Source organism: Phodopus roborovskii, unplaced genomic scaffold, assembly GCF_943737965.1.
Source record: "Phodopus roborovskii unplaced genomic scaffold, PHOROB, whole genome shotgun sequence".
NCBI lineage: Eukaryota > Metazoa > Chordata > Mammalia > Rodentia > Cricetidae > Phodopus > Phodopus roborovskii.
Window position 1 is genome coordinate 29750909 of NW_026125052.1, and position 27876 is coordinate 29778784.

General features: G+C 53.8%; 2 protein-coding genes across 3 annotated transcripts in view; both read left to right on the forward strand.

Moving 5' to 3' along the window:
• The first annotated feature begins 947 nt into the window (after positions 1–947).
• Tsen54 (tRNA splicing endonuclease subunit 54) lies at positions 948–9314 on the forward strand. The gene is made up of 11 exons (XM_051180598.1): positions 948–1041; positions 1141–1305; positions 1395–1458; positions 1551–1634; positions 1905–2003; positions 3979–4031; positions 6395–6493; positions 6666–7276; positions 7918–7978; positions 8265–8381; positions 8848–9314. Exons 1-11 carry the CDS (start codon positions 986–988, stop codon positions 8996–8998), a joined length of 1560 nt encoding a protein of 519 aa, XP_051036555.1. The 5' UTR covers positions 948–985; the 3' UTR covers positions 8999–9314.
• Positions 9315–10104: 790 nt separating this feature from the next.
• Positions 10105–27876, forward strand: part of Llgl2 (LLGL scribble cell polarity complex component 2) — a 35051-nt gene continuing 17279 nt past the window's right edge. For both annotated transcript variants that reach the window (XM_051180611.1, XM_051180620.1), the window contains exons 1-2: positions 10105–10246; positions 21128–21225. In XM_051180611.1, coding sequence (XP_051036568.1) covers positions 21151–21225 — 75 coding nt within the window. In that variant the 5' untranslated portion in view covers positions 10105–10246; positions 21128–21150. The remainder of the gene's footprint in view (positions 10247–21127; positions 21226–27876) is intronic.

Below are 27876 nucleotides of genomic sequence, written 5' to 3' on the forward strand. Positions count from 1 at the left end.
CCGCCCCAATCCTCACTAGGCCCCGCCCCCACCAGCCAGTCGGGATCCGAGCCACTGGGATCAGCGCATGCGCGCAGGTAAAGCTGCTTGGGGGTGCAAAGTAGCTTCGTGCTGGCTGGGGATCCCGAGAGAGTTTGGGCTCTAAGTCTCGACCAGAAAATGAGGTGTGAATAGGAGGAGAGAATAGAGGATGCTTTGGCAGTTGAGCCTGAGGACCCCACCAGGACGGGGATCCCTTCCTCTTCCTTCGCCCCATCTCTTCCCCGGTTGCCCGCAGCGACCTTCGTCCACGATCAGAGTCGCTGAGCCACGGCGGCTGGCTGGGGCAATGGTGCCACCTAGTGGTGAGCGTGAGGACGAGTCGCGGTGTCACGGCGGGGACCCCAGCCTTGAGGAGGTGCTTTTGGAGGCTGGGGTGGCGATTCAGCACCAGGGTGAGCCGGACAGCGCCTCACACCCCTGGCCTTTGAACCCTGCTTCGGAGCTCCTCTGGACAGATGCTTTTGGCCCACTCCGAGTGTGTCTGGACCACTCCTGACGTTCCCACGTGGCCTCCAGTGGGAGTGCAAAGCTGGTATTCGAGGACTCGCTGCCCTCCCTTCTCTACGCATCTCTTTCCTCTTGGTGGCAGAGCGCCAGGCGGGTCAGGGCTGCGGAGAGGAGGGTCACACTTGGGATGGTTCACACTACATTCCCAGACGCCAGGTGAAGTTTTACTAGAGAGACGGGGGGGGGGGGGGCAGAAGCGCTGGAAACAGAATAGGTGAGCTTCCGCACATCTAGAAACCTGCAGATCGACCTCGCTCCCGCGGTCTGAGGGACACGTGCTGGGACGCGGGGCAGGTAGGACGGAAGGCGCGAAGGCAGGGGGTGGATTTGCGGTCGGGAGTAGAGCGCAGGTCGCGTCCGCGGGCGCTAGGACCGCGCGGAGTTCCGGGGTGGGCGGGGCTTGGGCGGTGCGCGCGCAGCCGCAGACGGCGGCCCGATGGAGCCCGACTCGGATCCCGCGTCCGTGGAGGTTCCCGCGGGGCGTGTGCTCAGGTGCTGCGGGCTCCCGGCGGGGCGTGGGGGCGGCGTGGGGTCCGGGGCCGGGCGGGGTGGCCGCGGTGGTGCTGACCGCGTGTCCCCGCCCCTCCCCAGCGCCTCGGAGCTCCGTGCCGCGCGCTCGCGGTCCCAGAAGCTGCCTCAGCGGTCGCATGGCCCCAAGGACTTCCTCCCCGACGGCTCGGAGGCCCAGGCCGAGCGGCTGCGCCTGTGCCGCCAGGAGCTGTGGCAGCTGCTGGCGGAGGAGCGCGTGGAACGCCTGTGAGCGGGGCCGGGCATGGCCGGGCCGGGTGGGCGGGGGCCGGGGACTGCCCGTGCACACCGATCGCTTGCTCCCCACTCCTCCCCAGGGGCAGCTTGGTGGCCGCGGAGTGGAGACCCGAAGAGGGCTTTGTGGAGTTGAAGTCTCCTGCGGTGAGCGGCAGGAGCATCCCCGCGGCTGGGGGGCCCCCTTCCTCCGGCCCCTCAGCCGCTCTGTGACACTGGCTCTGCTGCCTGCCCCACAGGGGAAATTCTGGCAGACCATGGGCTACTCAGAGCAAGGGCGGCAGCGGCTTCACCCCGAAGAGGCCTTGTATCTGCTGGAGTGTGTGAGTGGGGTCCTGGGGCCGTGGGGAGGGGTTCGGGCCAAGGAATGGTGGGCCAGGAAGAAGTCAGAATTGTTTTCAGTGAACTTACAGGCCGACTGGGAGAACAGAAAAGAATACCACACAGGCCGCCTGGGTCCTAATCTTCTTTCCTAGTTGGCCATTCGTGTGATGCTAGGTGTTTGGGGAAAGTATCAGAGCCAAGAAGTTACCCCATTTGGCTTGGGCATGGATGAAAGGATACACACAGCTAAGCTCTTGGTCTGTTTCCAGGGTTCTATTCAGCTCTTCTACCAAGACCTACCACTGTCTATCCAAGAGGCCTACCAGCTGCTGCTGACTGAGGACACCTTGGATTTCCTACAGTATCAGGTATCAGTTGCCCCCCAAGGAGTCTCCCATTTGTCAAGCCGATGAGTAGTGACAGGTACCTTTGAGGTTGCAAGAACAGTCTGGTGCTACGGCTGTAGGAGAGTTTGGAGCCTGTGCTGATAGGGCTTTTAGTCATGGAGGCAATTGGATAGTAAACAGTTGGTAAGTAGCCAGGCGTGGTGGTGCATGCCTTTAATCCCACACTTGGGAGGCAGAAGCAGGAGGAGCTTTTTGAGTCTATATAACTAGCTGCAGGACAGCCTCGACTATATAGAGAGACTGTCTCAAACAAAACAGAAAGTCGGGAGTGCCTCTCATAGTTAACCACACATGCACTCTGGAAGCTGAGGCCGGAAAATCTCAAGTTTAAGACCAGCTTGGAGGTACATAATGAAACCCCGTCTTAAACAGAGCTACTAGACAGCAAACAAGAAGCCAGGCAGTGTTGGCACATGCCTTAAATCCCAGCACTTGGGAAGCAGAGACAGGCGGATCTCTGTGAGTTTGAGGTCAGCCTGGTCTACAGTGTGAGTTCCAGGGCAGACTCCAAAGCTACAGAGAAACTCTGTCTGGGGTGGGGGTGGCAAAAAGATTGTTTTTTATAGAGAATTGAGTGTTAGGTAGAAGAAAGAATTAGGAAAGAGGAAAGATCTATCCTGGAATAGTCTTTCAGGTAAGGGAAGGTAGAGGCTGGGATAGGGTGGCAGTGGGCAGGAAAAACTGTCTCAGGGATGTGAAGATGTCAAGGAAACACAGATACAGAAGGACATCCCATCAGGAATGGGATGAAAGAATGACGGGTTGTTACCAACGGGTCGGATGTCTGGGAGAATCAAGGCTTAATGCCAACGTGACTGATATGACTGACATGGCGTCCTCTACCTGGGAAGGCAGGTGGGCATTTATTTTGGAAGAATGGGACTAGTCAAAAATGTTCTGTTTCATGCAAAATGATGTTGAGATGCTTCTCGGACATACAACAGGATTGCATATAACTGAGAATGTAGGGTAAGATCAAAGCTAGAAGTATAATCTTGGAAGTTTGTAAACTGGACGACATGTAAGCCATTGTCCCTGAGGGTGTGCCATGAGCAGGGGCCAGTGACCTGGAGCTCACTGATATGGGTCCCATCCGTGACCAGGGAGTGTCTGGAGACAAAGGAGAAATGTGGGAAGCGATGTCAAAGAGTCTAGTACAACCCTTCAGTCCTCTATTTTTTCTATTTGGTTTTAGGAATTCACTCTGTAGAGTAGGCTGGCCTCGAACTCACGGAGATCTGCTTGCCTCTGTCTCCCGAGTGCTAGGATTAAAGGTGTGTGCACCACCAACACTGGTAAGAGACAGGGACTTTTGAAATTGCAGTCTGGACTTGAAGTCTATACTCCAGGCTGGCCATGAGTTTGTGATTCCCTACTTCAGCCTCCGTAGTAGCTGGGATTGTAAACTTGAACCAGTAGGCCGGTCAAGGATATTTATATTGGAATGTGGTCCGAGCAGTCCCAAGGTTTGGCACCTGTAGCTGTATAGGATAGGATGTTTAGGGAGGTATAGGAAATGACTTGTGTTTAGAGAAGCAACTAAGTTGTTGTAAAGAATGATACACTTTTGACCCCAGCACTGGAGAGGCAGAGGCAGGTGGATCTCTGTGAGTTCAAAGCCAGCCTGGTCTACAAAGTAAGTTCCAGGACAGCCAGGGCTCCACAGAGAACCCCTGTCTCTCTTGGGGCATGTGTGTGTGTGGGGGGGGGGGACAATGGGACAATGACAAAGGGAACTGGACAAATGGATATCTAACCCAGGTGTGGTACTGTATGTGTTGTAATCCTAGCACTTAGAGGTAGAATACTCCTTTTGAGTAGTTTGAGGCCAGCCTGGTCTGCATAGTTCCAGGATAGCTAGTACTATGTAACAAGCGCCTTTCAAACAAACATGCAAACAAAAAGAGCATCTAAGATTTCCTTCTGTTCTCTTGAGGTCTTCAGCCACCTGAAGAGACTAGGCTACGTGGTTCGTCGCTTCCAGCTAAGGTGAGTCCTTCCTTTGATTCCCATCCACTGTGGTCCTGGGACCTGGCTAAGTTCTCATGTGAAAAGTAGCCTCCCTTACTTGGGGACCTTTGGCTTCTGTGTGGCTTCTTGGTCTGAGCTAGAGAGGCTGGGGGTGGGGTGGGGGCATGAATTCCATCGCTGCACTTTTTCCTGGGTTGTCAAACTTGGCCCCAGCTCAGGTACCTGCAGCTCACTGAGCATGGAGACAGAGCTGCACTGGCCTGTAGGTGGGCAGCGGTTTGTGAAGCATGTGCATGAATGAGGAGCTGGTGAGGGATTTACAGTTGAGGTGGGTTTCACAGAGCTTATGCTGGGCCAGATCTCCCTTCATTACCCAGTGGTCCAGCTTTGCCGAATGCCACAGCCACCTTCAGACTTACAGTAGAAACTGTTGTAACCTCCGCAGTTACACACTCTGCCCCCCAAACTCTAAACCAGATCCCCAGAGTGGGACGAGTCCTGGGAAGTTCCCTCCTGAGAATGTTCTGTCACTCCGAACGCAATATTACTGAGTACCTTGTCATGCCAGGCCCTGAACTCTTGGCTGAGGAAGAGCAGAACAGTCACGGAACATCTGCCCTTTGCAGGGTTGATACTTGAAAAGCTAAGGGCTCAGCAGTGGAGACCTACCCACACAAACTGTTTTCTCTCTCAAAGCAGTGCCATCACGGGGGACTTGTGTAGGCAACAGATGTCCCAGGCTGCAATGACAGTGTCGTTTCATACTGTTAATTGGTTTAGATCTAATGTGGATAGACCTGTGGCTTCTCGCTGTCTGGCACCTGAACCGTGCACGCACCAGGAACTATAAATTCACAGTGGCAGTGTGGGCAGGAGGCTCACTGCAAGTACACGGACCTGAGTTCAGTCCCTCAGAACCCAAAGGCCATGTGTTTATCTTTGTATTCCCAGCACGGGCGAGGCAGAGGCAGGCAGATTCCTGGGGCTCAGTAGCTAGCCTGGCCTAATCAGTGAGCTTCAAGCCAACTAGAGACCCCCACCTCAAAAGAAAAACAAGATAGACAGCTCCCAAGAAATAATACCCAAGGCTGTCCTCTGCTATTAGTCTCTGTCTCTCTCCCTTCCCCTTCTCCCCGTCTCTCCCCCTCTGTCATATACCCCTCCCCACGTCCGCAGCAGGGAAGAATGTTATAATAAGTAAGGGTCTGTGTAACAAGTACGGTGACATCTCCCATCAGGTCTGTGATGGGGGAAGTCTATTATATATATGTTTCTCTTACTGGTTGATGAATAAAACATTGATTGGCTGATTGGCCAGGCAGGAAGTATAGGCAGAGCTAGGAGATGAAGAGAATTCTGGGAAAGGTAGGCAGCACAGCCTGCCAGGTCAGTCACCATGTAGCAGGCAGAGGAATTGCAGGTCTGGCATTCTCCAGTAAGCCAAGACCATGTGGAAAGCCATAACCACATAGGTTAGTAGTTATAGGTTAATAATTAAGAGAGAGCTAGCCAATAAGAAGCCCAAGCCACTGACCAACAGTATGTTTATTTGGGGCTCAAGGGCCGCAGGACCAGCTGGGACAAAGAACCTCTCATTGCAGGTCTGAGCCCACAATGTCTTAGTAAGTGGGGGAAAATATTTTAGTGTGTTAATGCAATGTTAGTTCTATCAGAAAGCAAAACAAAAACATACAGAGAAATAGTAGTATATATTTGCAAGAAGTAAAAATGTACTGGATGTCGGGTTCCAGGACAGCCAGGGCTACACAGAGAAACCCTGTCTCAAACAAACAACACACCCCAAAAATTAATAAAAAAGAGAGATGTCACCTGTGGGAATCCAAGATTTTTGTTTTGTTTTGATTTGGTTTTTTGAGACAGGGTTTTTCGATGTAGCCCTGGCTGTCCTGGAACTCAATATTGTAGATCAGGCAGGCCTCAGAATCAGATTGGAGCCACTTGCCTCCGCCTCCTGAGCACTGGGATTAGAGGCGTGCACCACTGTCAGGCTCAGAGCGTTTGTTTTCATCTTTGGTTTTTTTTTTTTTTGTTTTGTTTTGTTTTGCCTCTTGGTTTTGCTTCCCAGTGGTTGAAGGTTTACTTGTTTTCTGTGACTGTGGGGATGGAACCCAGGGCCACACACCTCCGTACTCGAGTCTGATTAATCATGCATTGCCAGTTCTTTAGGAGCATCTGGTCAGAGTTATTATTGGTGGCAGTCAGAGGGACCTGGGCAAAAGGGTGACTAGGCCCCTGTGGCTGTCCCCAGGTCCCCTTCCTTTGGGTATGGATCTGCCTCTTGGCCACCCCCTCCCTAACCCCGCGGCAGCGCCAGTCTGAGAAGGTGGATCTGTTGCCTGCCTGCTGTTCTCGCCCCACAGCTCGGTCCTGTCACCTTATGAGAGGCAGCTTAACTTGGATGGCTATGCTCAGTGCCTGGAGGATGGGACTGGCAAGAGGAAGAGGAGGCCCAGCTGTCGGTAATTTCCCATTGTTGCCCCCCCACCCCAAAGGATTAAGAAGAGGCCTGGAATGTTCTCATACAGGCTTGGGGAGACAGCAGGGGGCACACCTCAGTTCCAGTGGAACATACGTGTCCTGGTGACAGTAACAAAGGGACAAATATGTTGCTTTTCTTCCCATGTCTCTAAGGTCTGTTAACAAGAAGGCTAAGGCCCTGCAGAACTCCCTGCCACCCGTGAGCCTGGCAGGCTCCAGCCCACCTGCCTGTGACCAGAACAGCCAGTACCCAGAGAAGCCCCAGGAGTCAAGCCCCAGCAAGGGCTCAGGACTCTCCTTTCAGATACAGGGGTCTTCAGAGCCTTGCCCCACTCCGTCTAGGGAGGATGTGGGATGTGACCAAAAAGATGATAAAATCCAGAATGGAGCTAAGGGGGCTCCTAAGCCACGCTGGAACTTTGAGCAGATCTCCTTCCCCAACATGGCTTCAGATGGCCGCCACACCCTCCTGCCTGCCCCAGCCCCAGAGCTGCTCCCAGCCAATGTCATTGGGCGAGGGACAGATGCCGAGTCCTGGTGCCAAAAGCTGAACCAGCGGAAGGAGAAGCTCTCCCGGAGAGACCAGGACCAGCAGTTCCGGGAGGATGTGAACGCAGATCCCGAGGTGCAGGGCTGCTCCAGCTGGCGGGAGTACAAGGAGCTGCTGCAGAGGCGACAGCTGCAGAAGAACCAGCCCCGCCCTCCACACCTGTGGGGCCAGGCTGTGACTCCCTTGCTCAACCCAGACGAAGCCGATTCCCCAGGTATCCATCCCCTCCCTGCTATACCCATCGGGCCGCTGGGATCGTAAGACTTGAAAAAGGATGTTTTGACCGGGGTTGGCTGAGGCCTAAGGTATGAGAGGAGACTGTCCAGTGTAGTGGGCCCTACACAGGCTCTTCTGTGGTGGTGACAGCGGCCCCAGCAGAGCCCATCGGGGAAGAGGTTCTGATGAACCGATGCCTAGGACACTTGTGGGGGATGAAAACTGTACCTGCATCTTTAAGATCATACCCAAGAATGCTGGATGGCTTTGCCAGCAGCCGGTTATTGTCCTTCCCCTTCACAGCCTATGAGCCGGAATACGGCACCACAGAGTTTTTAGCCAAATAAGAGGAAAGCTCAGTGTTTAAACACAAGGAACGAAGTGTGTGGCTTGAGCTAAGTGTAGTATCAGGTTCAGAACTCCCTAAAGGCATCATGGGAACGTGGTGGATTGGTAGGTGAATAGAGTAGGGTTACCAGATAAGTGTGTTCTAAACACTGCTACCGTGTGGAACATGGCTTAAACTAAACACGCTCTGGTAAAGCTGTGGTCCCAGCCTAGTTAGCAGTTGGCAGCGTCCCAGGAGTGTATTGGAAGTGGACTCTCGTTCTCTACATCTTCTCTTCACTGTCCTTGTAGCCACGGCCCTTCAACATGTTTCTGTGCTGCAGACGACACACCTTGCTGACGGAGGTTATGGGTGAGTCTCAGCTGTCCTCACTGTCTCCCGGGACGCTGGCTGCCAGCTGGGGTTTGGTGCCTGGAGTTGGGTGTGAGTCAGAGGATCACCGCAGGGACACCTGCCCACGCACTTAGCTCCCAGTGGCAGAACTGTCATGTGTGTCTAGAGGAAAGGGAAGAGGGACAAGATGGTGGGTATGTGCCTGCTGATGCTGCTCTGTAGAGCTGCTAGTAGGAAAGGGTTTGGTGTAGAGGGAGGTGGGAGGGGACCGTCCTTGTCATAACTTTTCTTATTTGGTCCTCAGGCTGCTGGAGAAGTCGAGAGGTTTGGAGATCAGCTTCGACGTTTACCAGGCTGACGCTGTGGCTACGTTCCGGAAAAACAGCCCTGGCAAACCCTATGTCCGAATGTGCATTAGTGGGTACGAGATGATCAAGCAGCACCCCTGGCTGCTGCCCACCCACCCCTTGGTCCCTGCCACCGATTTGCCTGCCCCTGAGAAGGGTCTGAGAAGGATTAAGCACCACCTGTCTAAGGCCAGACAGCCAGGTGGTGCCATTAGAACCAAACCTTCCAAATGCCTGGCTCCTCGGTCCTGGAATTTGGGGCAGTCTCTAGTCTCCTCTGCCATCCCACTGTAGCCCTGAGCTCACTCAACGGGAGGGAAGATGTGAGGGGATTTACTGGCTGAGTGGTGACAGCCCATCCCTGCTGTCACTCAAGCTCTCCTGAAGAGCCCATCAAAGCCGTGGAAGTTTGCAGACAGCAGAGCCCAGGGGCCATATTCTTATTTCCCTAGCTTTTCTCTTACAGCCTTCCTGTTCTGGAAGCCTCAGGGGCCATGGGTGGGCTATGACTAGGTCTCAGTTTAATCTTTATTCCTACAGATTTGATGAGCCTGTCCCAGACCTCTGCAGCCTCAAGCGGTTGACCTATCAGAGTGGGGATGTCCCCCTGATCTTTGCCCTGGTAGATCACGGTGACATCTCTTTCTATAGCTTCAGAGACTTCACACTGCCCAGGGATCTGGGGCACTGACTGTTCAGCTCTGGGGACCTGCCTTTTCTGGGGGATTTGGACTGCTCTCAGGGACCATGTCGCTAACCCTGTACAGGACTCACCTGGAACTGCCTGTAGGCCAATGTGGTCTGCAGCCCTGGGTGTCTGCTGCTTGTAGGGGAGTGAAGCTTTGCCCCAAGCCCTCTTGCCAAGCAGTGACCCTCCCCTTGAAACTCAGGACTTGATTTCAGAGGCCCAGGAAACGGGGCAGAAGAGAGGACTCTGTGCCTTTAAACGGGGGTGCCTGCTTCGTGCCATAAAGCCAAAGCCATTAAAAGAAATATTTTCTGCTGTGGTTTAAGTTTTCACTGGACTAACCCTTACCGTCATTCCTGATTTGTCCACTCTGGGGGAGGACAGCGTCCGTGGGAGAGCATGACCATGACTTTGAATACTGAGGTGACGGGCTTCTGAAGGATGCCAGAGGACACCCTGTTGGTCCTAACTTGAGTGCACCTGGATGGTGGCTGAGAGGCCCATGTCAGTTTGCATTGGACCCCAGCCACTCAAAGGTTCCTTTCCCACACGCCACGCCAAGCCTCTCCCTAGCTTGAGCTAGCCTAGCTGCAGTGGCTAGCCCTTTGGATCTCAGGCACCACCAGTCCACCTCTCTGAAGACGGAAGTGGGAGTTCCCAAGCATGGTTAGGCGGCTTGCCACTAAGCCTTCCTTCCCTTCCCGTACCACCTACTTTCTTGGGTCTGAAACCTGCACCTGCCGGTCAGTCTAGTTAAAAGAAACGCACTTGTGATGATCCCGCCTAGCTGGACAGCCGCTGGAGGAACCTTCCCTGGTCACGCACCCAGGGACTACTTCCTCTTCCCGGAGGTGGTGGGACACTGGCAGCAGTCTGCAGTCCTGTGACCAGGTGCGCACAAGTGAGGGCGGGGTCGGCCTGACTGCTCTAGGTGCGTCTCCTCCCTGCTGCCCCGCCCCGCTCTCCTGGGGCCGCGATTGGCCGGAGCTCGGCCCCCGCCCTCGAGGGCTCCCTGGCGGCGCCCCCGCCCCGTCGGCTCAGCCTAGGGGGCGGGGCCGGGGCGGGGCGCTGGCTCAGCAGGCTCGGCCTGTATGTAAATCGCGGCGACTCCGCCCCCCCTCGCCGCGCCGGAGGTGAGCAGGAAGGAGACGGCCGCCCTGCAGCCCGTGGGCCGGCGCCGGGAACCGGAGCGGCGGGTGACGGGCGCCGAGGAACGCCGAGGCCTCGGGCAGGGCCGGCCCGCGATTGCAGGTGAGCCTACCTGGCTTTACACGGCCCTCGGGGGCGCGGACCACTAGGGGCGGCGCGGCACGGCGCTCGGGGACCCGAGTCCCTGGGCTCCCCCGGGCGGGTCGGAGAAGGCAGCGCCCAGGTCTGCCTTGCTCCCCGGGATCTCCGACGTTGGCTCGTCCCGGAGAAAGACACCTGTAGAAAGTGGCCCTGAGAACTTGTCTTTCCCTGTTTCGCCACACGGATTGCCAAACTTGGGACTCGGGTTTGCACAATCGTGCTGGCTTTCGGGAGCAGGGAACAGGTGTCTGGCCTGGCTGGGTGCGGGGGACACAGTGAGCGGAGACCCAGTCCGGACCCTCGTGCGAGACCCCTGGACGCAGAGCCGGGCGACGCGGCTTCCCGTGACCCCGCGACCGCCAGCGGCGTCTGGAGCGTGTTACCTTGGCGGCTTAGCCCTTACCTCTGCCATCTGGGCGCTCTCCCTGCCCGCCCTTTGTGCCTCCTAATCCTCCGACGCAGGAAATCCGCGGGGGGACCCGGTTCTCTTGTAGAAGCCGGGGAGACTTTCTACCGCTTTGGACACCTTTAGGCGACGGTGTTGAGACCCAGTCTGTTTTACACTGATGGGTGGGGGTTTCACTGTAGGCCTTGGCAAGGAGTGGACAATTCTTGCCAACGAAAGTGTGCTGTGCTTTTATTCGGGTTGGACAATCGGTGGGCACACTGGGCCTGAGCTGTGGCAAGTGGCCATAACTGGGGTAACCGCGATGTAGAGGGTTTTCACCTGCAACAGGTGAGCTTCCTGTACGGAGGGCGGGGCTTAGATAAATAAGTCCCTTCCCTTGGGGACCTTAACGTGGATGCAGGCTCTAGAGACTCTGTGTTTGAGGTCATTCTGAGCCAGGAGAGAATGGGTGTGTCAGGGTAATAAGGAAATGTTTGTGGGAAGAACCGAGCTACGCTGCACAGCCGAAATACCGTGGCCTGCCTAAGAGAAGGCAAAGTTAGAGTGGGTTTGGGGAAGATCCCCTGGGTCTGTGTAAGCTAGTGCACAAGAAGGCAGGAGAAGCATGAAGAGATGGTTCTGCTATGCGAGTCCGGTAGTTTTAAGTCATCCGCACACAGAACATTTGACAGGACTCAGAGCAAGCTCTTGATGTTCTCTGATCAGCTTTGCCCAGTTCCCTGGAAAGCATTTCCAGGTCCTACGACATTCTGCATCTCTACTCTTCCTTGAGGCCGTCTTTAGTTACAGACTGGGATAATTTTAATTTTATCAAAATATTTAGTCTCAAGCTAGGCACGGTAGTGCACACCTTTAATGCCAGCACATGAGAGGCAGAGGCAGGTGGATCTCTGAGTTTAAGGCTAGCCTGGTCTACAAAGCGAGTTTAATGACAGCCAGGGTTACACAGAGAAACCATCTTGAAAAGCAAGACAAGCAAACAAATTTAGTCTCTTTTATTACATTTAAACTTTATTTTGTATGTGTGAGTGTGTGTATGTTTGGGCATGCACATGTTATGGTGTGTGTGTGTGTGTGTGTGTGTATGTTTGGGCATGCGCATGTTATGGTGTGTGTGTGTGTGTGTGTGTGTATGTTTGGGCATGCACATGTTATGGTGTGTGTGTGTGTGTGTGTGTGTATGTTTGGGCATGCGCATGTTATGGTGTGTGTGTGTGTGTGTGTGTATGTATGTTTGGGCATGCGCATGTTATGGTGTGTGTGTGTGTGTGTGTGTGTGTGTGTAGGTCAACGGACAACTTAGGAGAGCTCTCTCCTTCCACCATGCAGGTCTGAGGATTGAATTTGGGTCATCAGGCTTGGTACCAGGTGCCCTTACCTGCTGAGCTATCTTGTTGGCCATAAAATAATACTCAGTAAACAACTGAATCAGAAAAAAAGGAAGGCTCATATGATCCCTGATCATTTGAAAAACAGACAAGGAGTGGAGTGTGGTGGCTCACACCTGTCATCCCAGCCCTCCTGAGCCTGAGGTACAAACTGGAGGTCAATTGGGGCTGCAAGACAAGCTTCTTGATTTGGTTTGACTTTTTTTGTTTGTTTGTTTGTTTTGTTTTGTTTTTGAGACAAGATTTCTCTGTGTAACAGTTCTGGCTGTCCTCAAAATCACCTGCCTCTGCCTTCCCAGTGCTGGGAAGGCCTAGCTTGATTTTACTTTTAATTTGTGTGTATTTGTGAGTGTCTGAGTTAGTGTATGCCACATGCACTCGAGACCAGAAGACCTCAGAGCTACAGGCAGTTTGTGTGGGTGCGGGGCCTGGAACATGAGTCCTTTGGAAAATGCTCTTAGCTGCTGAGCCATCTCTCCAGCCCTAAGACTCCTTTTCAATAAACAAGAGGGTATGGGACTCTATAGTTGTAAAGATGAATGCATTTAGGAAGTGGGAAGCCAGGCAGAGGTTTCTCCCTTTTGCCTACATAGTAGCCCCAGCATCAGATGACTGTGAACCCTCTTACAGCTGAATAGCCTTAGGTCTGTTACTTAACCACCCTGAGTTTCCCAGAGGTCACTGAGAACATGTAAACGCCAGCTCATGTGACATGCTACATAGCCTACTACATAGCAGGGGTCCCTACCCCAGAATCTGTTAACTTTCCTAGAAGGATTAAAGAAAAAAAGCACCAGTTTATTAGCCCCATGTAGGCCTTTAGGAGGACACCTGGCCTGAAGAGGGAATTTGTAAAATCAGTGGAGGGGTCATGATTTATTTTGTGATGTTTTGAAATGAATCACTGAAGCTGAAGGTCAGAATTTTATCATAAGGACAGGAGTCAGGGAGGAGGGGGTATTGGCCTCTCCTAGCCTGACATCCTCTTTCCCTGGCCCTTAAAAATTCCCTTACTCTTTGGGAAAGCCGGGGTGGAGGGCTGATGGGCTGACTTTGTCTGTGTGTGTGTGTGTGTGTGTGTGTGTGTGTGTGTATGTGTGTGTGTGTGTGTGTGTGTGTGTGTGTGTGTGTGTCTTCTGAGTGTAGAACCTGATCTGTTTCTGCTCTCCACCCAGGCACTCTACACCCTGTGGTGGGGGTGGGGTGGGGTAGGGGAGTGAGACAATTCTTCAAGTAAGCCCCCCCCCCCCAGACATTGAAGGGAAGGTGTCTTTTCTGCCCCCTTTCTCTCCGGTCCTGCCTGCCCTGGGAGAAAAGGCAATGAAGGTTTGTAATCAGCCTGTGGCCCATTGCTGCCCTGTGGAAGAACCCAAATGGGTTTTGCAGAACCTCTGGGGCCTTGTGGGGAGGCTTAGTTAGCTCTCTGGTCTGGAAGACACCAGGAGCAGCTGTTGACACCTGAGTTGGGTACCACCTGAGGCTGGAAAAACTGATGCTATCTCTCCTAGGTGGCTCCTTGGAGCAGCGTTGGCTTCTAGATGCACTCAGGCTCCAAGAGGCCCTCTTATCTCCTAGTGATACTGCTATCTCCCTCCTCCTTGGGCCTGGGCATGCCAAGTTTGCTGGACACCTTTTGTTTTCCTCTCTCTGCCCAGGCACAGTTTAGGCAGGGATCAGAAGAGGAGATGGGTGTTTCCATCAGAACCTTCCCAGGTCTTGGCTCCCTAGACCCCAGGGAAACCCTCCCCAGCTGTGCCCAGTTTCCTCTGAGGTGGCTCTCTCTGTCTGTCCTGCCTCAGAGGAACTGGCCCTTTGAAGAGTCGCTTGCCCTTCCCAGGAACCACGATGAATTCTTGAGCTAGGAGAGGCTCCTTTGGGCGTGGGGACAGGGAAGCCAGGAGGTACCTGACTCTACCCTTTAGGAATTCAGCAAGAGACCAGAGCCCTCTCTTGAAGGACTTTACTTGGTGCTCCCGGGAAAAATATTATTATTATTTTATAATATTATTCTGGGATATTCCTGACCAACAAGTTGGGTATCCAGAAGCCACAATGGGGGGAGGGGGAGGCTGCAAAGGTATCCTTAGAGGATGCTACATATGACACCCATATGCCTGGGTCTTGAGGGCAGGATAGAACATTCTCCAAGGACCCTGTACACTCCCCCTCAGCATTCCTTTTTGTCTGTTTGTTTTGGTTTGGGTTTTTTCCAAATCAGGGTTTCTCTGAGTAATAGTCCTGGCTGTCCTGGAACTCACTCTGTAGACCAGGCTGGCCTGAACTCACTGAAATCCACTGCCTCTGCTGGGATCAAAGGAGCGTGCCACCACCTCCCAGCCACCTCAGCATTCTTAAGGTTGATGACTAGAGAACCCTGCCTCGGTAATCTCTGGACCGACTGTTTAATCATTGACTTAACAATAAGTCCTCATTGTGTCTCGGTCCTGGGCACTGGATGTGCACCTTAAAGCAGAGGTCTCTGTCGTGGGATTTCCTTTCTTTTGAAAGGGTAGGAGATCCTGACGGGCAGAAAATAAGCATAGCCTTGGGAGGTGATAGGAGTTGTATAACAGAAAGAACAAAGGGGGGTTGGGGTGTCCCTTGGTGGGTAGAACCGTGTGTAGCATTACAGAGTTAGGCCTTGACAAGAGGGGGTTACTTGAGTTACAGTTACAATGGAGGCATGCGGCTCTGAAAATAAAATGTGAGTGTTCCAAGTGCCCGGTGGCTCTGGGGATGGAACTGGCATTGTACTCTCCCTCTGTAACTCCTGAGGACAGCTGTTTACACTGTAGGAGGTCCTAGGATGAGGCTGGACTGGGCCTGGGTAACCCAGTCAGACTGTCTGCCTCCCAGAGTGCGTTTCTCTGTGCACTTCACTGCGTTTCCGGGGAGCCTGATGTGGGGCATTTTATGCGATTAGGCTTCCCGTGTTTTCAAGGGCCTCCTTCGTGGATTGAATACTCATAGGAACCCAGGTTCCTTTGTAAGGGTCGTGGGACCAGGTCATGGCTACGTAGGATGAAAGACAGTAGGATTGGAGGCCAAGCCGAAAGCAGCCTGGCAGCCGCCGAAAGTGATCAGAGGCTTCTGGAGTCAGATGGACTCCTACTGTTTGACGATAAAGTCCTGAGTCCATTATTGTATCAGTATTTGTAGGGACGAACTGAAATAATGCAAGGGAGGGGCTTAGGAACATCTAGGCTTAGCTAGTTCTTTCCCCAGGATGACCCGACAGCAGCCTACTCCCTCTGTCCTGTGAGCTCCTTCCCAGGTTCTAACCTCCAGTCAGGGTTTGCTGCTCAGCCTTCGGGAGATGGAGTTTCCCAAGCCACACTGGCCCTTGCAGGATAGCCACGCGCATCTGAGTTGGCACAGACAGAGGCAGCTGCAGCAGCACCTTAGAGCCCTGCCTGCACTCTCAGTGGGAGGGTTAGGGGTGATGCTCACATCCGCCAAGCAGGAGGCCAAAGCCACACACACTGGCCTCACACAGGATGTCGGGGAAGGGAGGGGGCCAGTGCCTTCATCAGTGACTCGTAGGAAGCTCAAGCAAAGGCAACAGGTGAAGGGAGCTGGGACTCCACAGTATGTGCCTCTGAAGAGCTTCTGGAGAGCAGGAGGGATACTCCTTCCTTCCGGACACTTCCTGTCCCTCAGGCTGACCCAGCAGGACACATCGGCGCACGTGCGAGGGCTATCCCAGCAGATCGGTTAACCTCCTGAGCTATTTAAGGACTTTCTAGAGGACTGGCCCATCCACACCTCCGGGACAGATGGGGTCGGCTTGGCCACACCTTGTTTGCACAGTGGCACATTAGCCTAGGCACCTCCATCAGCGCTATCTGACCTGGAGATCCCCATGTCCTACCCAGGCGAGGTCAGTCCCGCCGCCTGAGACATGGCTGGCCGCCCCACCCACTCTTTTCCTGCTGTCTGCATTAGCGACTTGGGATGGAAGTGTGGGAAGGCCAGTGTGCAGCCCTGTGGGGCGGAGAGGGTGAGTGGCAGGAAATGGGAGAGGAAGAAGGGTGTAAATTTTGTAGTCTTGGAGACTTTTTGCAGGCAGGTGTCAAGGGGTGCGTTAGACCTAGCTGGGGCCCAGGAATGTTCTGCTGACAAGGGGTATGGGTCTAGCAGTGGAAAGAAAAGGAGAGGACCAACTCACTGCCCACAGGTCTCTGCCAGGCTAGTTCCGCACACAAGGAGATGGTTATGGATAATGGACTGCATGCTCAAATGGTCACCCCAGAGTCCTGAGTGCCTGCCCCTGTAGGATCCGACAGAGGGATGGCTCAGAGGCTGATTCTAGATGACCAGCGGGGTGGAAACGGAGACTGGACCATCTTTAGAGGGGGTGGAGGAGCCATTTTCGTGTAAAAGCCCTGCCTCAGATAGCCATGTGACTGCTTCAGTTCCTCAGCATCTGTCTTGGGGGTCTGAGGGCTCCTTGACAATGGGGTCTCCCAGACTCCACTCTTTGCTGGCTCCTCTTAGCACCTGGTTTCTCCCAGCTGACTGCTGAGCAATCTTAGCTTTTGTGTGTATGTGGGTCTGTAAGGAGGCATCCGATTCACAGAGGTCAACATGGCTAGGCAGGAATCCTGCGTCCTCAGAACAATTCCAACTGCAAGATGGAGACAGACAGACAAGCACACACACTCACACACTTTGGGGGGGGGGCTCACCTTTCCCTTTGATTCTCCCTTGTGCCCTGAAGATAAACCTAACTTAAATTAAATGCCATGACCTTTTCATTGTGTATCTGTGTGTCTTAATATTTCCAGCAGCGTCTACCTTACTTTCCCACTCAGTAGACTTCTGCAACAGGGTTGAGCCACTTCACCTGTCCCTTGTCATTTAAGGTCATTCTCCTGACAGCTTACTAACACTGGACTTGGATGGATGACCCTCCCGTGTGAATCTAAGTAATAATTGTTTTTTAGGTGTATGTGCACGTTCATACATATGAGTGGGTACGTATGTACATGCACATGTATGGGATGGGCAGGGCTCGCCTTCAGATGTCATTGCCCAGGTACTGTCCACCCTGTTTTTTGAGCTAGGATCTCTCACTGACCTGGAACTCGCCAAGTAAGGTAGACTGGCCAGTGAGCCCCGGGACGCCCCTTTCTCTGCCTCTGTGCTGAGATCGCAAGCACACCCCTCCACTCCCAACTTCTTCACCTGGGTTTTGGAGGTCAGGCTCAGGTAGGTGCTTGTGCTTGTCGGTCTTACTGGCTGAGCTGTCCCCTAACCTAGAATATGGTCATTTTAAGCACAGCCAAGCATTGCAGATGGATCAGGAGTGGCTCAGGTGAGGGACGCTTGTGTGAACCCTGCTGCTAAAGGAACAGGAAGGCACGTCAGACAGAAATAGACGGTACAGGCTCAGGAGGCAGAGCAGCCGGCAAAGGGCCAAAGAAGCCGGGCAGTGGTGGCGCACAGGCAGTGGTGGCGCACGCGCACACCCTTAATCCCAGCACTCACTCGGGAGGCAGAGGCAGACAGTCCTCTGAGTTCAAGGCCAGCCTGGTCTACAGAGCTAGTTCCAGGACAGCCAGGGCCACACAGAGAAACTGTCTTTAAGCTAAAGAGAAGAAGGCATATGGTGCGGAGGGACAGATGACTCCCCGGGGCCCTGCCTCTGGCTGTCCTTTTCATCTTTCCGGTGTGTCATCTGTGCTATGTGGGTCTCTCTGTGATCTCAGCCTAGACTTGCCCTCGTGCCCCTGGAATGCACCCCTTGTCCCAGCCTCAGGCACTCTGCTTCTCCACCTGCCTGACCCTTAGCCCTGCCCCTGCCTTGTGTGGCCAGGACTTCCTTCCACCCAGGAGGGGTATTGCCTCCTCCAGACTTTGGGTCAGCCAGCAGGTAATGAACGTTCACTCCGTGCAGGCAGGTTCATCTGTGGAAAGGGGGGGGGGGGACCACATTGTTAATCAGTGCAAGGATCCTGCTTCCCCGGGTTGTCAACAGGATTAATCAGTATCTTCAGCTGTCCAAATTTTGTGGAAAAAATCGTGGAGAGAAGGGCAGGGAGGGGAGGGTACAGTTTCAGCCTGAGAAGGTGAGGGCCATTTGAGCAGTCAGGGATGTGTGCAAACATCCAAGATAGTGTCCCCAGTAGAATACAGTGGCTGCATCGCCACTTACTGATAAGGCTTTCCCACCACCAATCCCTAGGCGCGACTTCCTAGGCTGCTCCAGAAAACTTGCTTATCTGGAGTAAATGGCCTGGGGTGGGTGGGAGCTTCCTGAACTGAGTCTAGCCTGGGCTAAACCTGTCCTCCTTCTCTAAGAAGGGGTGGCATATTTTCATGCCTTGCCTTGGGGCAGTTATACTGCCCCCCCCATACACACACACACACACACACACACACACACACACACACACCTATGCTATTCCCCTTCACCTTGGTCCCAGCTCCTAGGTCAGTGGGGTCCTGGAGAATGAGCCGTGGGTCCCCTGTAAGGTGCCCGAGTCCAGGGCTGGTTCTTACCAGGCCTGAAAGCAGTGGCCCAACATCCGGTTCCAAACTGCTCGGTTAGCTTTGAGCTCATGGCCTGTGGGAGTCTGTGCGCGTGCCCCTGCCTTTTAACTGCAAGCATATAATTAGGCGTCCTCGCTCCTGGAACTGGCAGTTAGTCACTCTTGGGGTCAGAGCTGAGTTCTGCCGCTTCTGATGCAGTGAGTGGCCTTGCGTGAGTTGCTTAGTCTGTGGCCTGGCTTCCTGTCAGGTAGTTGTTCCACTTACTCTCAGGTGGCTCCTGCTCAAGTTGATGTGTATTGTTTACTCTGTGGTCACAAACAGCATAGGACAGAGGTGGTCCAGACCTGTACCCACATATTACTGAGGTTATCTGGAAGAGTTCTTCCCTCTGTGACTTGATGTTTCTCCAGTGAGCAGAGACAACTTGAACAAAAATATTTAAAACTATCAACAGTTTAACTCAGGGGGGGTCTGGAGCTCTGGCCGGCACTGAGTGTTCTGCCCTCTGACCAAGAGGGCAACCCCTCTCTCCTGCCCCCTTCCACTTTCGAGCTGCTGTGGGGGCTCCTTAGCACAGACGGTCCCTGTCTCTTCTTGTCCCTTCCCTTGAGTCTGCTGGTCTCTTTCCCAGGGAGTCACTCCTAGCTTCCTGTGCCTTGCGACCGACCCAGTGACCCCGACTGGGGAGGGAAAAGCCTGCACCCCAGGAGCCGGAGTGCTGATTTAGGAGCTTGCACCACCCTCCCCCATGGCTGGAATGTTCAGCTAGCCAGCTCAGCTGTCTGTGCAGAGCAGGGGCGGCTGTAGCCTGGGGCCTGTGTCCACTTCCAGCCCCGGGGGCCCAGTGCTTCGATGCCCGTTCTCCGACTTGTAGGGCTTCTGATGAAGTGGGTCCCCAAACTTCCCCAGCTTCCTGCCACCACTTCCACACCCCAGAGTGGCTTCCCTAAAATGTGAGATCTCTGCTCTCCACCCCATCCCCCACTGCAAATAATGGCCTTTCAGCCGTCCCCAGAGGGTGACAGTTCCTGGCTGGGCTTTGGTTTGGAAGCGACCTGCTTGCTCTGTTGATCATTTGCAGAGGATGTGGTCACTTGTCTTTCTTTCAGGACCTGGAAGTGATGTGACCCTTCCCAGTGTGGTGAGCCCAAGTTACCCACCAGCCTTCACACTGCACTGTCCTTTGGAGGCACGGGGGAGTTGCCTCCACAACTGGAACACACACACACACACACACACACACACACACACACACACACACACACACGTCTTAAATCCACAGGGCCATGATTGATTACAGAGCTGAGGATCAATCAAGGACCTTGTAAGCCAGACAAGGGCTCTACCGCTGAACTGTATCCACCCCTGCCCCAGCCTTCAAACCCGGCTTAGATAGGAAGCACCTCCCGCCCCCATTTGAGACTGGGTGTCCCACTCTGCTCCCATGTGAGCACCTACCACACTTTGTCGGCCTGTCTCTCTCTGTGTCCCTACCCACAGTGAGCTGTGTTTGTTTTCCTCATTAACTGGAGTGGAATGGAGGAAGCCCGTTCAGTAATGGGCCAGAGCCCCTGTGTTCCTGGGGACAGGCCTTAGTGTCCTTGGATCAGCAGGAGGTTCTGCACTACTGGAAGCTGGAAGTCACAGTCAGCCACTCATGTCCCTCCCCCAAGGGGATAAAAATAGTTTCCCCCTTGGGCTGGGAGCACTCCCTATGGTAGGCGGATGGTTTATTAGGTACAGGTGTCTTCTCTTGATTTGGGGTCCACTGCAGCCCCTGAGAAAGGGGCCTCTTTGGAGGCTGGCAGTAAATAGGGTCTCATTTTGTACCCCTCACTGGCTTCAAACTCTTGGCCCTCTGTCTCCCTCTCCGAGTTGCCATCTGGAAAGGAACCTTTCTCGATACCACCCAGTCGGGGCTTCGGGAGTGGGGAATCCTGGAGTGGGGTGAAGCTAGGACTAACCTAGGGCCCCAGCAATGTCGTGGAGCCAGATCTGGGTCCCTAGCACTGGTGGCTGGGACTAAATGAGATCCCTTTGATAGGCACCCTGAAGGCTGGCCCGGGTGTGCTGGCCCCGCCCCCACCCGGATTGCCCTTCCTGTTGACACTGCCCCAGGTCCCACACTAGCTTGTCCCTTTGGGGCTCTGATCAAGGATTCCACAGGACAGCCTTGCTTCTACCAACCGACTGCTCTGGGGGAAGCTTGCAAGGTTCCCCTTTCTGGAATTTTATGGTTTTTCAGAAAACAGGTTAACAATTAAGCTAATTAACCTTAGGGCCCGCCGTGTTCCTATAAAGCCAGGCTGAATGGCTTCCTCCCCCAGCTTCTTCTGCTCCCATTATGGTGTCTGGTGGCATTAGAGAGCTTCAGCCAGCCAGGGACAGGCCCAGGCTTTCAGGAACCAAGGTCTCACGGACTTCCTGGTGTGGGGGGAACACGGGAAACTTCAGGTGAAGCTGGATTTGGGAAGAGCAGCTGAAGGCTCCCTGGCAGGGATGGCCGGGTGACCCAGGGCCTGGGCTCAAGAGCAACTTTATTGTCTGCAGGTGGGGGCTGCAGACTAAACAAGATGAGGCGGTTCCTGAGAACTGGACACGACCCTGCCCGGGAAAGGCTAAAGCGGGATCTGTTCCAGTTTAACAAGGTAAGGGGGGGAGGGAGAGAGGGAGACCCTGCTCTGCATTCCTCCCCAGGGCCTGGAGCTAAGCAGTGATGAAGCCCATGCCTCACACTCCCTGAAAGGCCCATTGACAGCTTTCCTAGGAAGAGATATTATGTTTGTTTGTTTGTTTGTGAGACAGGGCCTCACTGTATAGCTCTGACTGGCCTGAACTCACAGAGATCCACCTGCCTCTGCCTCTGTCTCTAAGTGCTGCGATCGAAGACTGTGTGTCACCGCGCTATCTAGGAATGCCATTTGGCCTGGGGTTTGGAATTCCTTGTCCCAGGTCTCTCCCTGGCCATCCGACTCCGCAAGTTACTTCATCAAGTCTCGGTCTTTCTACCTATCATGGTCATAACATGACCAGCCCCACCTGCTTTGTTGCGAGGCTGTGTGGGAGGCTGACAGACAGAAAAGATGTAAGCACATTGAGTCCTGATGTAATAACATCCTTAGGATGCTACAGGCCCTGGGGCCGAGGACCATGCTGGGCTCTTCCTACTGATACCACCCCAAAGGAAAAAAGAAGCTTTCTCTGCAGGCTGGACACAAGCTCTAGCCTGGGGATCAGCACCTGAGGCAGGGGGCCGGAGTTGACATCTGAAGGGTCAGGAAGGAGCTCTGTTGGCCTGCTCAAGGAGGCTGAGCCTCCAAAGGCCTATGCAGGCCCATAAAGGGGACTTTGGCGTGGCTCATTAGCTCCTAGCTCCTGCTACCCAGCAATCTGGAGCTGCTTGGGGGTAATTAGCCTTCTCTGTGCTTTGATCTGTATGGTCAGTGACTCTCTTCCCCTGGGGTCTGAACCTGCAGGACGTTTCCACTGGTGAAATTGTGACTTTTTTTTTTTTTAAAAATGGTATTGAGGAGTGACCCCAACCCTTCACAGTAAGCGAGCCCTCCCAGCTAGGAAACATTCCTTTTGTTGTTAGGGGCCTTAGTTTGGGCTCCCCTCAGCCTGGAAGGAACAAGTGAATGAAGAGTTCTCCTTTCTGTGCTGTTTTATTTGTTCATTTGAGAAGTGTAGAAGTCAATTCACCCAGATTCAAGGACATCTTTGCCACTTATGAACTCAGACAGTGTCTGCAAGTCACCTATGCAGTGGGCACCCAGCCATCACTGGGAATAGGACAGCGTTGTGCTTAGGCCCGGGAAACTTCGCTGCTGTGTTTTGTTTGTTGGCCTGTGCCTCCTAGATCTGTGTCAGGAAAGCAGTGTGAAGGAGTTCGGCTCACCCACTGTTTCCCAGTGGGAGATGTCACCTTGGAGCTTTCCATACGGCCTGGCCTGCCTCTAGCATCAGGCCTCTCTGGTGACTGCTGCTTTCACTGGCGGCTTTTGACCCACAGGCCATCATGTGGTGCAGGTGTGGAGAGCGGGGCCTCGCTCCTGGGTGCTGGGTGTGACTCTGAACCAGTCAGTATCCGCCAGCTGGCCCGCGTGACCCCCAGGTACCACTGCTGCCCTTGGAGATGCTAGGATCTCTCACTTGGAAAAGGTTGCCGATTCCAGCAGGAACCAGACAGACTGGCTCAGCAAAGGGACAACCCCAGGCCTTAAGTTCCTCTGGGCTCTGGGTGAGGCTGGGGCAGGGCTGTGGTGAAGGAGTCTTACCCCTACCTGGTGGTCCCCAAACAATGTGGCTTCTCTATCCCTGGGCCTCTTGGGGTGTGGGGGTGGCCCGGGCTTCCTCCTCAACCTCCTACTATTTAATAACCTACTTCTGCATGTAGAGCAAGGCCTGGCCTGTAAATCTTGAATTGGTAAGGCCTTTGCCCTGCAGACTTGGTGAGCAGAGGGGCTGATGGGTAGACGGGAGAGAAGACCTAGGTCCACCAAACCTTGAGATTCTGAGAGTGTGGTGGAGCTAGCAGGGAAGGATCTGAGGTTCTGGGGGATTTGAGACTGAAGGGTCATACCCATGGTGCCCACTGCCTGTGGTGCAGGGAAGAGCTGCTGCCTGTGGTGCAGGGAAGAGCTGCACCCCCCCCCCAGGCCGGCTAGACCCTGACCATGGCAGTGAGTGTCCCAATGGCAGCTTAGAAAAGGTAATTCAGGCTTCTCATTCCCTGAGTTCAGAGGATGGCCCGAGCAGGGTTCTCACGGTCCACACAGTGACCTCTGAGGCCGGTCGTGCCGAGAGGATTGTCCTGGGCACTGCAGTTGGCAGCACCCTGGCTCTGACTAGAGGCCAATCTCATTCCTCTGCCCAGATGTGACAATGCAGAATGTCCCCAGACATGGTCAGCGTCACCTGGGGGTTGCAGTGTTCTTGGAGGGGGAGTTTTCCTGAGATCTGGTGGTAGACACAGTAGGAGAAAGGAGATAAAGGAGGACTTGGGGTGTGGGGTCTGCCAGGAGCGGTAGGCTCCATTCTGGAGCTTGCTGTGTAGACCAGGTTGGCCTTGAACTCAGAGATCAGCCTGCTTCTGCCTCCCTAATGCTGAGATGAAAGTCCTGGTCACTCTGACCATTTTGATCAGGGTAGAGGGGAAAGCAGTGTCCTCTCTTCATGAAGAAGAACCCATCCAATATAGACATGAAGTAGCGCCTGCTGACCCCATCCACTCACTGTGTGGCCACGGCAGGCAACACATCTGTCTCTAGGATGGATATGATTTTGGAAGCTAGCCTATAGTTTGGGTGAGAACTAAATATCCAGCATACTCTAAAGGATTGTACACTTGTGTGCATAGCTAATGGCCTGGATCTACAGGTGTTCCTGGCCTACAGCTGAATCCAGGGAACCCTCAGGTGAGGAGGTCCAGCAGATTCATGTACCACGATGGGAGTTAAGGTGCACGCGAGCTGCTTGCATAGAGTAGATACAGGAATTCTCTACGTGTAGGTTGGGGTCTGCCCCTGTAGAGCGTCTGCCCGGGAACTGTGGTCTCTACTTTGGAGAGCTCCATCCTGAAGGCCAGGCTATAAGACACTGCATTTTGGAGTTGGTGTGCAGCGATGGGAACAGTGGGCACCGTCACAAGCCTGACCCTCAACAGCTCACACATAGCAGCCTCTAAGCCAGTTCTAGGCCTCCAGCCTCTTCCAGAAGACCTCCTTCACCCCAGTGTCAGCAAGATATCTCACAGGAAGCAGGGACATTGCCGTAGGGCCACAAGAGCTCCCTGGACTTGGCCAGGAGTTGTGACCATAACCAGAAAAGGAGTTGGCTGCTACCTCTAGAAATCAGAAGAGGGCACCACATCCTCTGGAACTGGAGTTAGGGATGGTTGTGTCCCACCATGTGGGTGCTGGGAGCCAGTTCTGTGTCCTCTGCAAGGACAGCCAGTACTTTTAACTGCTGGGTCATCTCTGCAGCCCTGGTGAATTCGTTGCTTCATCACGAACCAGGGTCACCTCATTCTCACAAGGACTCACACATGGGTGTGGTCTCCATTCCACAGTCGAGGACACTGAGATTTCCATGATTGCCAGCCTAAGCATGTCCCCAAGGGCATCTCCCAGGGATGACCAAGGTGTTGTCCCATCTGCTCTCTGGCTGAGTGACTTTATCGGTGACTTCACCTCTTGGAGCCTGTGTCTTTACCTGCCATTTAAAATTTGTGGTAGTCCTCAACCCAATTAGACAACTGTGGTGCTGTATATGGCCACCGAAGACCAGCCAAGGGGACCTCAGGGGTTGATTGCTTGGGGCCCACTTGCTCCTCTGGTGAAATGCAGACGCACAGAACAGAAAAGCCACACCCAGGTCTGAGCAGACTTGGACCTAGGTCCCTGTCCTGGGCTGCAGCAGAGGCCCCACCTAGACCCTTCCTGCCACCCACCTCCAGCCCCCTGAATAAGCAGCATGTCCCTAACCAGTTGCCCAGCCCAGTGCCAGGTCGTTTTGTTGTGGCTTTTGCCTACCTGGGCCCCAGTGTCAGGTGACTGCCACACAGAGAGGGCCAAGCTGCTTGGGCCAGGAATCTGAGCTCACCACACCCAGTATCTGGCAGAACCACCCAGCCAGCCAGGTGGATGTGCCCCCTCCTCCTCCTGTGGCCCTGAGCAGCCTCCTGGGGCTTTCTTCTCAACCCCTGACAGACAGGACAGCTTCCCTGCGGCCTGTGCTTAGAGGAGAGACCGCCCCGGCCTCTCACAGTCTGACGGGGACTTGGGCTGATCTTACAGTCTGGTGACCTTCTGTTCTTCTGTGCTCTCCTTTCTCTGTCAAAAGAGCTCATTGTTCTCCTCCCTCAGCAGAGATCACCTGAGTCCAGGTAGCAGCCAGGACAGGCCAGGGGTGAGGGGGAGTGGCCAGGCTTTGGTCCGCCTCCTAGTTTGATCCTGAGCTAGAATCCCCTGGGGTCTGGGGATCCTACACTCCCAGTCTCCCTGAGGCTGTACCTGCTGCCCACATGCTCTGGGTTACAGGGGAGGCTCTGAGGTACCCTGTGGGCATTTCCTTTGAGAAAGTCCACCTGTACTCACCCTTCAGGGTCCGAAACAAGGTCCAGCAACTACCATCCATGTAGAACTTACTCAGGGGAATCCAGAGTTTGAAAGGTTAAAAATTAATCCTGTGCTGGGGGAGGGACAGCCAGAGTGTGACCGGGCACTGAGATGCAGGATGTCTGGGACTGGGTGGGTCCCTAGGACATGCCCTGGCTTTCTAGTTCCTCCGTTTTTCTTCACTTGGCTCTGCCAGCCTTCTTGGCAAAACCACATCCTTCCTCTCTGTCCCAGCTAGGGCCATTGAGCCGTCCACACACCCCTCCCCATAAGGTTCTCTGCCTCGGGCCTGTGGAGTCCCCGCTCACTTGGACCCTGCCCAGGGATAGTCCTGTGTCCTGTGGAGTTTACGCCCCTTATTTTGCTTCTGAGGGAGTCTTGGTCAGCTGGACAAAGTGCCCTGGGGGTTACTGCAGAAAAATGAGGACCTAGCAGCCAGCCCCTAGCAGCAACTGGGGACAGTTGCTCTCACAGTAGGTGAGCAATCCCTGTATATACTCACTGTTTTCCCCAAAATGCCTCATGTTCAGTCCAGTGGTGCTCAGGGCATCATGGTAGCACCCCAGTGAGGTTTGGTGAGCTTGACTGGGTGCCTGTTCTGAACTGACCTTTGGAAGAACAGGGAACCGGGCAGTTGTAACGCACGCCTTTGATCCCAGCCCTCGGGAGGCAGGAGCAGGCGGATCTCTGTGAGTTTGAGGCCAGCCTGGTCTACAGAGTGAGTTCAGGCTAGCCAGAGCTGTTACACAGAGACCCTGTCTCAAAAAAGCACAGCAACAAAACAAACAAACAAAAAACCCAAAACTCTCCCTTTTGGACTGGAGAGATGGCTTAGCTGTTAAGAGCAGTGGCTGCTGCTCTTCCAGAGGACCCGGGTTCAGTTCCCAGCACCCACATGGCGGCTCACAGCTGCCTGTAACTCCAGTTTTAGGAGATATCAGTATCTTCACAGAGACACATGCAGGCAAAACACAAGTGCACATTAACTAAAAATAATTATTTCTTAAGAAAGACAATAGAAGTCATGTATATAATTTAAATTTTCTGCCACTAAATAATTGAATTAATTTAGTTAATAATTCTATTTAATATACCCAAAATATCATCTTTGCATGTAGGCAGTAGAATTATTAATGAGATGTTTGACTATTATATGTATGTGTTTGGGGAAGGAGTTATTTATATGTTTTTTTTTTTTCAAGACAGAGTCTCTGTGTATAATAGCCCTGACTGTGCTGGCCTCGAAGTCACCACTACCACCACTGGGCTATTTGTATGAGTTGTGTGTGAGTGAGTGTGTGTGTGTGTGTGTGTGTGTGTGTGTGTGTGTGTGTGGTTCATATTCAACCCCTGGAACTGGAGTCAGTCGGGTGTGAGCCTCTACATGGGTTCTGGGAATCGACCCCGGGTACTCTCTGAAGGGTACCTAGGCATCACTCTTTTGTTTGATACCAAGTCTGTAAACTGTGTCATATCTTTCACTTCATAACATGTCCCCTTGAAAACACCTGGCTCTAGCACTGGTGGCCTGTGCCTTTGGTCCCAGTGCTTGGGAGGCAGATGCAGGCCGATCTCTCAGTCCCAGGACAGCCCGGGCCTCACAGAAAAGGAGTAACAGTTGGAGAGTCCGTCTGAAAGATGAGGCCTGAGTTTGACCCGCAGAGCCCTGCCCTGCCTTCTTGGAGTTCAGGCTGTTTCAGTGAAGGCACTTGAAATGTTCCCCTGTGGGGGAACGGAATGTTCTCGTGTAGCCCAGGCTGGCCAGGAATTTACTGTATAACCGAGATTGCCCTTGGACCCCTGAGTGCTGGTGTGAGTGCAGGGATTGCTGGTGTGAGCCGCTAGGCGATTTGAGCACACACACACACACACACACACACACACACACACACACACACACACACACCGTGTATATGTTTAAGTTGATTGAAGTAGAGGAAACTTGAAAAGTCATCTCCTGGGCACAGCAGATGCCACCCTGCAGTGAGCAAGGGTCACACTTGTTCATGGCTACTGTCAGGGCAGCTCAAGGTGTGTGGCCTCCCACTGGGCCTCGAGGGCATTCCCCGCCCCCCACGGTCCTCCAGATTCCACATTCCACAGGCATTGGTCTAAGCTGCCACTGCTGGCGGCGGTGGGAAAATGCTAGTTTCTGTAACTTTTTCCAGGCCTCTGACTTCT

Bases quoted from the DNA above. Each gene is read 5' to 3' on its own strand.
- Tsen54 (XM_051180598.1), top strand. From the start codon at position 986: ATGGAGCCCGACTCGGATCCCGCGTCCGTGGAGGTTCCCGCGGGGCGT. The intron at 1,042-1,140 runs GTGCTGCGGGCT...GCCCCTCCCCAG, and splicing joins CCCGCGGGGCGTGTGCTCAG to CGCCTCGGAGCTCCGTGCCG. The intron at 1,306-1,394 runs GTGAGCGGGGCC...ACTCCTCCCCAG, and splicing joins GAGGAGCGCGTGGAACGCCT to GGGCAGCTTGGTGGCCGCGG.